General features: G+C 40.3%; 1 protein-coding gene across 1 annotated transcript; it reads left to right on the top strand.

Annotated features, from left to right (window-relative positions):
* The first annotated feature begins 4,922 nt into the window (after positions 1 to 4,922).
* Positions 4,923 to 5,888, top strand: LOC146002218 (uncharacterized). Its single transcript, XM_083139936.1, has one exon. It carries the CDS (start codon positions 4,923 to 4,925, stop codon positions 5,886 to 5,888), a length of 966 nt encoding a protein of 321 aa, XP_082996062.1.
* The last annotated feature ends 6,449 nt before the right edge of the window (positions 5,889 to 12,337 follow it).

The following is a 12,337-nucleotide window of genomic DNA, read 5'->3' as shown; positions in this document are numbered from 1 at the left end:
AACAACGGCATGGTGCATGTCGGGTCGCTGCAGCGGGAGAACATTTCAGCTAGCCTATCGGATGTGGGCCTTTTTGTATTATTTCAGTGTGCAAACGCATTTAATTATTATATAGTACCAAGTGAATTAAAGGACTTATATCATATACGAATTTGTTGCTATATCCGTTGATCCAGCCCTATGGTAAGATAAACAATATGGCGTCATACTCAGAGATGCTAGTTTTCTTTCATGTTGATACGTGGAAGGTATCTTCAAACATTTTTGGTCCTCCGGGCCGGATATAGTGACAGTTTGTTTCGTGCAGGTCAGTGATAATCAGTTGTGACAGTGCTAATTGTGACAGTTTTACAGAACAAACAGTGTTTTTGGTTTGCACGCATACATGTTTTCCGCGCTTTCGTAACGAACATTGTTTGAACGCATTTTGCAGTGACCTTGAACTCGGTTGCGATTACAGTAGCATTAATCGTCACGGTACGGTGGAATCAGCTGTTTCAGGAACTCTTGTTTCGTCGTAGGATGATGCATTCTCTGTTTCTTCACGACCGTCGTGGGAGGAGGGATTGACTTTCTACGCGAGCATCAAAGAAGCCAATCGGTGAGTAAGTCTGGTTCATTTTACATTTCCTTCCTTGTATTTTCCTTACCTTGCAACCATGGCCGACATTCAGCGTCTTATCAAAGAGAGAAATGCATGCAAGCGCAAACTCAAACGTATAGCTTCGTATGTTGATACTTACGATGAAGCATCAAGCAACATTCTAACAATCAAGACTCGCTTGGAGCATTTAAACGAGGTTTGGCTAAAATTAGAGGAAGTTCAAGACAGCATTGAACTACAATCAGTCGAAGGTGAACATGACGCGGCAAGAGAAGAAATTGAACGTATGTACTTTGATTTGAAAACAAGAATGCAAACTTTGATTGACAAGCATGTCACAAAGCCAGTTTCCCCTGAAACTAAACAATCTGTATCACGAGGAAGTACGCAGGTGAAACTTCCGGCAATTGCATTACCACATTTTAGCGGTAATTACACGCAGTTGGTGTCTTTCAAGGACACGTTCGTGTCGCTGATACACAACAATGTAGATATTTCAAATGTTCATAAGTTTCAGTATTTGCGCGTATCGTTGAAAGGCGAGGCCTTACATCTAATTCAAAATTTGCCAATGACAGAAGCAAATTACGCTATTGCTTGGGAGCAACTCAATGAGCGATACGACAATAAAAGGTTGATAGCGGTGTCACATGTAAATGATATTTTACATATCAATCCAGTTGTAAAGGAGAATTGTCAGGAACTTCGTGCATTTACAAACACTGCAGTTAGCTCTATTTCAGCGCTCAAAATGATAGCTGAAGACACGTCGTTAACTGATATAATTTTAGTTCAGCATTTTGTTTCAAATCTCGATCCTGCAACGAGAAGAGCATTTGAACTAGAAAGTAATGATACTGAATTTAGCACATTAGATCAGCTCTTTAGTTTTCTAGAGCACAGATGCCAGGCTCTTGAAAAGATTAATCCAGTTACGAGTGAAGGTAACAAGATAACAACAAAATCATCTACAAATATGCACAAACAGTACAGTGCTAAATGTCAACAATCTTCGAAGTCATATGTTACAACAGATTCTTCATTGTGCATGTTTTGTAAAGCAAACAAACATCGCTTATTTTCGTGTGAAGCCTTTAAGAAAGCTTCTATTTCACAAAAGTATAAATTTTTACGTGAGAATCGCGTATGCTTTAACTGTCTTAGCAGCAACAATCACGTTTCGGCACAGTGTAAATATGGAGTGTGCAAGCGATGTAAACAGAAGCATAGTACTTTACTTCATGTAGATGAAGGTACATCCAATGTAAACCGGCAACGAGAAATATCTGGGGGTCACGTGAACACATCGATGTTAAACAATACAAGCGATTCTTCACAGCATTCAGATCAAGCACCTCAGGTTTCTTATTGTTCAATTAAGCAGAAAAGTACTTCACAGGTGTTACTTGCTACGGCAATTGTTCAAGTACAAGATATAGCGGGCAATTGGGTCCATTGTCGTGCTCTCTTGCACGCGGCGAGTCAGAATAATTTCATTGTTGAAGACGTTGTTCAAAGTAATCGTCTTAGAAAGGTAAAGCATCGAGTTCCCATTCAGGGAATCAACAATTCGTCAGCTGAATCGAGTCATTCAGTAGAGATCCGTCTGAGATCTAATAATAGCAATTTTACGACAAGTATTTCGTGCTCAGTGTTGCCAACCATTACAGGACTAATGCCTTCAGAAAAGTTTGATGCATCTGAATTGAACATTCCAACAGATATTTGTTTAGCAGACCCAAACTTTTGTTCGCCGGGCAAAATACAGATTCTGCTTGGTGCAGAGGTTTTCTTTACCGTTATGAAGCCTGAAAAGAGAACAAAACCAGGAAATTTCCCCATTCTTCAAGACACAGAGTTTGGATGGATTATTGCAGGGAAGATTCCAGCAACATCTTCTAGCAACAGTATTACTAGGTCATTTTTCACGAGAAAGGAAGATTCTCTCAGCTCGCAGCTCCAACAGTTCTGGATCATAGAGGAGATCCACACGAAACTGCAATCACTAGAAGAAATTGCTTGCGAGCAACATTTTCAGCGAAATGTGACACGAGATGAAAGTGGCCGTTATACGGTCAGGCTGCCATTATGTAAGGATCGTTCAGTGTTAGGTGACTCCTCGCACTCTGCATTAACTCGATTTCACCAATTAAAAACGAGGCTTCAACGTCAACCACAATTAAAGGCTGATTATACAGAATTTATGCAAGAATATTACCAGTTGGGACACATGGAACCCATAGGGAATTTAAATGATGTACAAACAAATGACTGCACAAAATTTTTCATTCCGCATCATTGTGTTTTCAAGGATTCCAGTACAACGAAAATACGTGTTGTTTTTGATGGGAGTTCGCCATCAACAAGCGGTGAATCAATAAATAGCATACAAATGGCTGGACCTACCATACAGGAGGATTTATTTTCAATTGTTCTAAGATTTCGAACTCACAAGGTGGCATTGGTTTCTGATGTAACAAAGATGTATAGAATGATAAACATACATCCAGATGATAGGCCACTGCAATGCATTCTGTGGAGAAACTCTCCTCAGGAACTCATAACAGCATTTCAATTGAATACGGTCTCGTATGGGCTTACATCAAGTGCCTTTTTAGCAACCAGATGTCTGAAGCAGTTAGCCGAAGATGAAGCAGTTAACTTCCCACACGCATGTCAAGTGTTGCAGCGTGATTTCTATGTTGATGATTACGTTGGAGGAAGCAGTAGCGTGCAAGGTGCGTTACAACTTTATCAAGATCTTTCAGAACTTCTGAAAAGAGGAGGATTCATCTTACGAAAGTGGTGCTCCAACAGTACTGAAGTACTCAACGCTATTCCAGAATCACTGAGAGAGACTCAAAATCTAATTCATTTTCATACCGAAGGTGTTAAAACTCTAGGAATTTCATGGAATCCCTCGGCAGACACTTTCATGATTAACATTGGAGCCAAGTCTGTCAACATGATGTCACACAAATCAACCAAACGTCAAGTAGCCAGTGTTATTGCCCAGATTTTTGATCCAATTGGACTACTTTCACCAGTAACTGTAATGTATAAGTATTTTTTACAACAGTTGTGGCTTCACAACATAAACTGGGATGATCCACTTCCAGAAAGCCTGCAAGTTGAATGGGTTCATCTTCATTCTCAGCTACCAGTCATCAGTGAAATGCAAATACCACGTTTCATCCTAACACCTGGTTGTGTCAAGAATATACAAATCCATGGCTTTTCCGATGCATCGGAGAAAAATTATGGCAGTTGCTTGTATGTTCGTTCAGCAAACGAAGAAGGTTACGCCGAAGTTCACTTACTGTGCTCAAAATCACGGGTCGCCCCGATCAAGAAAACCACTCTTCCTAGATTGGAACTGTGCGCTTCAGTCTTATTGGCCAAATTACTCAACAAGACTCTCCCAATTTTGAGACTTAATATTGACAATGTTTATTTGTGGACAGATTCACAAATAGTTCTGGCATGGCTCAGATCGCCAGCAAGCAGATGGAAGCCTTTTGTATCCAACAGAGTAGCGCAAATTCAAGAATTTACTCAAACTTATCAATGGAGACATGTTTCGTCCAAGGATAATCCAGCGGATTTAATCTCCCGTGGAGTTAAACCTCAAGATATTCATCATCATTCGCTATGGTTTCATGGTCCAGCTTGGTTGCAAGAAGATGAAACGTGCTGGCCATCATCATCATCTGACACAAGTCTTAACAACAAACATGTTCCTGAACAACGAAAGCTTCCTGTAACCACACTGGTATCTCATCTGCAATCAGAGGCAATAATAAACGATTTTTCTACATTTTTCAAATTGTTAAGGATTGTAGCGCTCTGTAAAAGATTCATTCGCAATTGTAAAAATGCAAGTAACAAACAATGCGATCCACTTACTTCAATTGACATTGAAGATGCCACTCAAACGTGCGTCGTTATGACACAAATTTCGTTCTTTCATCGAGAAATAAATGATCTCACTGCCAAAGGGCAAGTATCCAACAAAAGTATCCTCAAGGACTTACACCCCTTTCTGGATAATCAGGGAATTCTTCGTGTTGGAGGTAGGCTAGAAAATAGCAACTTGGAATTCAGCAGCAAGCATCAAATCATTTTGCATCCAAAAAGTCACTTCGCCCGTCTACTAATTGCATCAGAGCATGAACGATTGATGCACGCAGCACCCCAATTGTTAATCTCATCCATTCGAGAAAGGTACTGGATACCTAGAATACGACAAGTTATTAAGCAAATCATTCATCAGTGTTTAACTTGTTATCGTTTGAAGTCATCCGCAGCACATCAGCTAATGGGACAGCTCCCATCCATCAGAGTTACACCTAGCAAGGCATTTAATCATGTGGGCATAGACTATGCCGGACCATACGTCATCAAAGTAGGGTCAATCAGGAGTAAAATCACAAAGAAATGCTACATAGCTCTTTTTACGTGCCTAGCCACGAGAGCAATACATCTTGAACTAGTAACAGACCTTACTTCTGAAGCTTTCATAGCAGCATTGCGACGCTTTACAGCAAGGCGAGGCAAGTGTTCCACCATTATCAGCGATAATGCCACAACATTTCAAGGAGCGAAGAAAGAACTTCAGAAACTTCAATTGCTATTTCAATCGCAAGGATTCAGTGAAGACATTCAAAGGTATGCAGCACAAGAAAACTTTCAGTGGAAAAATTCACCCCCACGTAGCCCAACATTCGGTGGTGTCTGGGAAAGCGCCATAAAATCTATGAAGTACCATCTTCGCAGAGTCGCCAAGAATGCTGTACTGACATACGAAGAGCTGTCAACTCTTTTGTGCCAAATCGAAGCTTGCTTAAACTCTCGACCTCTTACATCCTTACCTGACTCTCATGAAGAATTTAATTACCTCACTCCAGGCCACTTTCTTATTGGTGGTCCACTAACTTCCTTTCCTCAACCAGACTTAACTGATCTCAAGGAAAATAGACTTTCCAGGTGGCAACGAGTTCAACAGTTTCAACAAAGGATTTGGAGAAACTGGTCCCGAGATTATCTTCATGGTATGCAACAGCGTCAGAAGTGGACAACCACGCAGCCCAACCTGCAACCAGGACTACTTGTGCTTCTGAAAGAAGACAACCTACCCCCATTATCCTGGAAAATGGGCATTATAGAAGAAGTGTTTCCAGGGAAAGACAATTTAGTTCGTGTAGCCGTGGTTCGTACCAAGGATGGAGTGTACCGCAGGGCTCTAAGTAAGATTGTGCCTCTTCCAGATGGGAAGATAAATTAAACCTCCATGATTTAGTTTGGATGCTGTGCATTCCAACGGGGGGGGAGAATGTTGAAGATTGTAAATAGTAGTGCCTTCCGCTCCTCATTTGTTTTTATTTTACTCCCGCTGGGAGCTTCTGGCAAGAACGCTGAATGCTGAGAGCGTGTGATTCGAACAACGGCATGGTGCATGTCGGGTCGCTGCAGCGGGAGAACATTTCAGCTAGCCTATCGGATGTGGGCCTTTTTGTATTATTTCAGTGTGCAAACGCATTTAATTATTATATAGTACCAAGTGAATTAAAGGACTTATATCATATACGAATTTGTTGCTATATCCGTTGATCCAGCCCTATGGTAAGATAAACAATATGGCGTCATACTCAGAGATGCTAGTTTTCTTTCATGTTGATACGTGGAAGGTATCTTCAAACAGTATCTTCATTTTTATAAACTTTCCATAAGAAAAATGTATAACCAAGCATCTTCTTCGCTCTTTTGCAAATTTCTGAAATTATTATGATAATTATAATAATAATAACAAAATTTTACAATAAAAATAGTTTCTTATCACTTTATGAGAAGTTTTTTATTATTATTAATTCTACCAATCAATTTTCTATAAGACTGGGGCTTCTACAAAGTGTAATGGTGACGTCAAAGCCAGTAAATACTAAATATTACGGGTATATAACAGGGAGGGAAAGGGAACTGAAGGACACCAACTCCAAAACTTCAAATCCTCCCACAACTATTTCAATTCATTAATTGTAATTACTTCCCCACACGGATGCATTTTCCTTCGCACTACGTTGAAGTGCTTCGTGTGGAGTGGTCAGCGAAACTCGCAACGGTTAGCCCAGTCAATGAAGAACAAAAAACGTCGAATGTCCAGAATAATTTCGCAAAAGCTGAATTTTGGTCAGTTGTTATAACACTATTAGTAGCGAAACCCAAAAGTCACCCGTCTCCTCGGTGCTTCCCCTCCGCTAGAGCCACCCTCACAAACATCAATTTCACAGACTCAGTTATTGACCTATATCCTCGTAACCAATGGTCGTAGGCAAGTAATCTTGTTTTAGTTTTAATACTCATTATATGAGCTACAAAAATGTTCAGATAATGTCGGTGGTTTTACCGTAATTTTTAAAATATCTTCAAAAAGTGAATATTATCTAGTACTTTTTAAAGTTTCAGCCTTGTATGTTTTGAATAAATTAAATGACAAGAAATTCTTACGAATAAAAGTTGTAGTCTAATTTATAAGCTTTAAAACGATATAAAACTTAATGTATTTTAACGCAATATATGCCATAAAATGTGTCTCCAAATGGAGGATAGTGCCCAAAAAAGTGCGTCTTTATCACAGTCCGGAATCATTGACTATTTGATAAAAGCAAGAGACTCGGTAGAATTAATTGTTATACTACGTAAGACATTTTCCAGTCGAGTAGCCAATCACCATTTCCGTGCCGACGGTCGCCATCTTAAAAGCAGTCCTCTGGGGGGAAAAGCACTGTTGGGAGGGGAGGGGCTTTAGGGATTTTGCAATATTAGTAGTCTCCTAACAACTGAACAAATTTCACCATTTACGGAATTATTCCCGACATTTGAAGTTCTTGTCCTTAATTAACTTGGCTGGATGTCAGATTTGAACCGTCGTTAAGACATCGGATGTATCACTGCATTCTTCCCATTTCATCATTTCATTCTAATGGGGGAAATTTTGAGGCTGAATTGGAAACAGGGGTGCCTACAGACTACGCCATTGAAATCTTCGAGAGTGGTTTTTTCCTTCAAATAGTATAAAATTCAAGTAAAGTAAAGTGTTCCCCTGTGCTTAGCACCACGCCATGAAGGCGTATAGGTGGTATGGAGTTTGGGCCGAATGTGGGGGTGATGTGATCAGCACCATGACCCTGGCCGCCTTTAACACCCCTGTATTTCCTCCAGATACCCACTTTATACGACGCTGGGTGGGCGCCGGAGCTTCATGAACAGGTGGAAAAAATCCCCCGTCGGGGATCGAACCGGGTCTCTCGCATGGTAGTCAGACGCCCTAACGACTGAGATACCGCGGCTTATGTATAAATTTCAAATGTTGAATTTTGAATTTTTGAATATTTATATATTTTTCTAAAATATATTTTTAAAAAATTACACCTTAAATGCACCATATTTAATCCATTAGATGAAGAAAAGAAAGATTTAGGGGACGGGGTGCCCAAAGGTGGGTTTGTGAACGCACGTTGCGACGACGCACTTGGGAAGGGTTGGGATGTTTATGATGGAAATTTGACGTGAACAATATAGCATTAGACACAAGTTGAATTATGTTATCAATTAACCACACATACGCACACAATTTATAGACTTTCAAGGGAATTGTAAAGGGTAATATGTATTATAGGCGAGGGGGTGTGGGGCAATGTCTAACTCTTATCTACATATTAGGCCTTAAATCGACACGCATGATATGATTCTAGGGACGCATGACATGCTTTGGGATAGATTCAACACTGGCCTCGGTGGTAGGGGCGGCGGTTGGCAACCTTGATTGGAAATCGCTCAACTATCCGTGCTATGCTCTCCAGCTTCTCAATAGCGTTGCGATTAACTCACAGAGGCCGAAAACGGGCGTGAAATAACCCAAATAGAAAGGAGGCAATTTTGGACTTAAAAGAGAAGAGGAGACAGATGAGTGGAGATGGTTACATAATTTAGACTCTAGCGACTGTCGCGGACCCGTTCACCGGGAAAGACAAGCGCTGATGCCGGGCCGCTTGCCGCCGAGTCTCGTAGCGAATGTCAGGGAATACTTTAGTAACACCGAAGAATTGACCAAATTTCAATTGCCAAGTTCTAACCTATGCCTACAACAAGTTTCTTGTGAACACTTTAACGAGCGGCTAGGGACAGCATTAACACCTTGGTAAATACATGCTAACAGTACCAAAGCGTGCTTACCTAACCTATCCACGTATGCATCTCGTAATAGCTTAGATAAAAAAAAATATAACATAACAAACCTATTTAGATGCTTATTTATGCAATTATATACCTACGTGCGTGTATAGGTTAAGTAGACCAGGTTTGGTGTTGTTAGCATGTATTTCCCAAGGTGCTAATGTGGTTCCTAGCGGTTCGTTACTTTAATATGTCAAATCAGCACTATGCCGTGTAACCTTAAGTGGAAAACAGCTTGTTAAATTAAAATTAAATTAAAAGCAAATTAGTCAAAAGTGGTACAAAAAAGCGAATTAAAATAAAGCAAATCAATCAATCGAACCAAAGTGTATAAGTTCAATGTCGCTCCGGAGCGGAGTGAGATATTTTCTAATTTCCTCTGCTCCGATCCAGTGGGGATCGCCTCAAGGTATAGCTCTGCTTCGAAGCGGAGTGAATTATTTTCTAGAATCCGAATCGTAAACTACAGCTGGAGCGTTGATATTCTTCGCTCCGAAACTCTGAATAATTTTATTTAGCGGGGATATTTTTTTGGGGGGGGTGGGGGGGTAAAATACTCGTAAAATGCTACATGGTCCACATCCGTTTACAATATTAAAAAATAAGACTGGGTGTTGAACGGGCAAAAAGTTACTCTGAGAAGCATAGGCGTGCGCACGGGGGGGAGGCAGTTGTCCTCCCTAATACTTTCCCTTAGAAATATTATGCAGAGGAATCTTATCGCCGTTATTAAACAATATAATACTCTTAGAGATAAAAATTAATTATTTTCAAGCCGATGAAAGTTCCAAGCAACGCCGGGGGAGGGGGGAAGTGCATTATATCCTATATAATTGGGCTATTCCACTTTGTTCTCTAGCAAAATTTCTTGTTACTAACACTAACACGTATTTGAACTTTAATTTAAAAAATTGGGTGCGTCACCAATTAGGCTATTTTTGCACCCGTCACACTATACGGACCCAAGCCCCGTATCGTAACAAAAACAAAAGCGTGTCTGAAAACTTAAATATCCTTACCTGGGTTAAAAGCTGAGGCTGTAGAGGGGCACTCAGCACACACAAGAACAAAGCACATGGCAACATACACACAGTCCTACGAAGATTACACCGGCCGCAGGTCCCGACGCCAGAGCCTCGTTTGCCGCCAAGAAGCAGTTACCGGGATGTCCTACGTGGAAGTGAGGTTGACTTTTGGGTGCCTTGTCCACAGGAGCGCCGAAAGCGTGTGGGCCCGGGCCCCTCAGTTCTTAGTTGGGCCCTTCCCGAAAGGGACACAATGTATGATTTACAACGCGATTTCAATTTTGTAACAAAATATTATTTGTGTAATGAAATTTTCATAAATTATTTTAGGGCTCTTAAGAAATTACGTAGGATTCTTCTCTGAAATGGGCGTTTTACTCTATGTCAGAATTTATTTTCCCAAATACACAGTTGATTAAGGTAAACACACGGTATATTATTGTTATGTACGAGAATAGAGGAAGAAGCATGGGGATACTCTAGTCCTCGTGTTCTTGAGTGAGTCAGTCCATCGAAAAATAGGTAGGTGCTTAGTTTTCTACACTAATGTAAGCTACTCTTAACTCCATTGTCGGCGTCTGTTGTTAATTTATCAGTTACCTCACTTTATGAACTTCTGAGGCGCCAAAAGTTTGAATGTTTTGGCAATCACTTGCATTCGAAAGAGACAAAAGACAGGAATGAGAAAACGAATTGATCGTCTTTGTTCAGTATATGTCAGTGAATTGTGATGGGTGGATATTGCTGAGCTCAGGGTTGAGATAGTTGAAAAGAAAAACTGGTTCACTGGTTACTTCAAGAAGAAGTCCAAGAATGTAAGAAGCGACTTTTCTTACAAACTCTTAAATAAAACTTAACTGGCTTATTTCATCTCAGCAACCTATTAATTAAGAACGTTATTATCATCATTATTATCACACGTAAAACACTTGGTTCGGATCCATACCGAAACACAGTTCTAACACAGACAAGTGAATTATACTTGTTTGTGGATCTAATACGTGCCTGTGATGGGATATTTAACTACAATAATAAAGAAACTGTCTTTGTCTCTTTGACAAGGAACATGCTTTCGCGCCTGCAAAAGGCCTTAAACTAATCTTGTCCCTATCTCAGAGAATTAAAAGTATTTTGTGGAAATGCCAATAAGATAACAATTTTGTGAAACACTAATTGTCTAAACTGAACTGTTATCGAAGTAGGACGGTAAAATGAATAACGAAATATACATCAGTATTTAATTTATTATGATAGTATTCTCATGAATAAGATTGTACAAAATCTATAAACGATGTGCTAAATATTCCATATTCCGATCATTACCCATGGTGCATAGTTATAGAGCGACCACAAGGGGAAAACCTTGGACGAAAAGTCCCCGCGCAGCTTTCCCTTCTTCCGTTCAGCTCGGACCATAAGGAAGCATGGTCAACTCTCCCCGTCCTCTCCAAGCGGGAGTACGGTGCACAGAAGTCGTGGGTCTGCGCAGGTTTCTTTGCTTGTGGTTTCACTATAGGGCAACTATTCAGGAGGGATTTATAAAATGTAGATCCCTGTTTTGGGCCCCCGACATCATCATCATTACTTCACTTTCATTAATTATACGCTCTACACTTTTAAACTTTCAAATGTACACACATTTGATTAAAAATTTGACTTGATTTTAGACTTGTCAGATGTTATTTCAACGCTAGAAATTCCTTCCCTCTACCTTCTTTCGTGGAAAACCAAGTACATAGTGTTTTATTTTGCTATTATTACAAATTTAAGGAATTTCAATTATCGATGGTATTTGTAACTTCTGCCCCTTCAGCGTCTCATTTTTGTGTGCCCCCAGGCTTGGATTTCACAATAGGCCTCATAGGCTCGGGCCTAGAGCGGCACTTTGGTAGGGGCGGCAAAATGGTTTGCTTTAAATTTATAAGGAATACCTAATTCTCGGATTGCCTCATTTTTCTCCGGACACACGAATGGAATGACTTAATGTAGTTGTATTCTAAATATAAGTTAACGAAGAATATTTCTTAAGAGAGATAGGCTAGCAGGGCTCGGAACTAGTTTACTAATTTGTTGTTTTAATTACCGACGTTGTTGTTTCGAATGTACAGTATTGTGCTGAGCCGGGTCGGCGATTGCGGCAAGAACGTGGAGCCTGCCGCTTGCTTTTGAAAGACAACACCGGCTTGGCTGCGTTCCAGGATCGCCGTTCCTTGTTACTGCTGTCATTGGCCACATATCAAAAGCATGTGATTCGCGTTGAATTGTTGAGTATTAAACTGTCGGCGCAAGAATTATTAAAGGGGTTTCGCATTTCACTATTCTACTGTTAGTTGCTCGAGAATATTATTCAGTCTCCCGTGTGTCAAGTGTCTGACGTACGTTTGTTGGGGTAAGTTTAAAACGTCATTACGCTCATTATGAGTGATCAAAGAGTAAGAATCCGTGGGTGACAATACAAAAAAATAAAAGCGGAGAA

This window comes from Lepisma saccharinum, chromosome 18 (genome assembly GCF_977018435.1).
Source record: "Lepisma saccharinum chromosome 18, izLepSacc3.1, whole genome shotgun sequence".
In the NCBI taxonomy this organism is placed as follows: domain Eukaryota; kingdom Metazoa; phylum Arthropoda; class Insecta; order Zygentoma; family Lepismatidae; genus Lepisma; species Lepisma saccharinum.
Note: the sequence above shows the minus strand (reverse complement) of the source record. Positions and strands in the feature narration are given on the sequence as shown.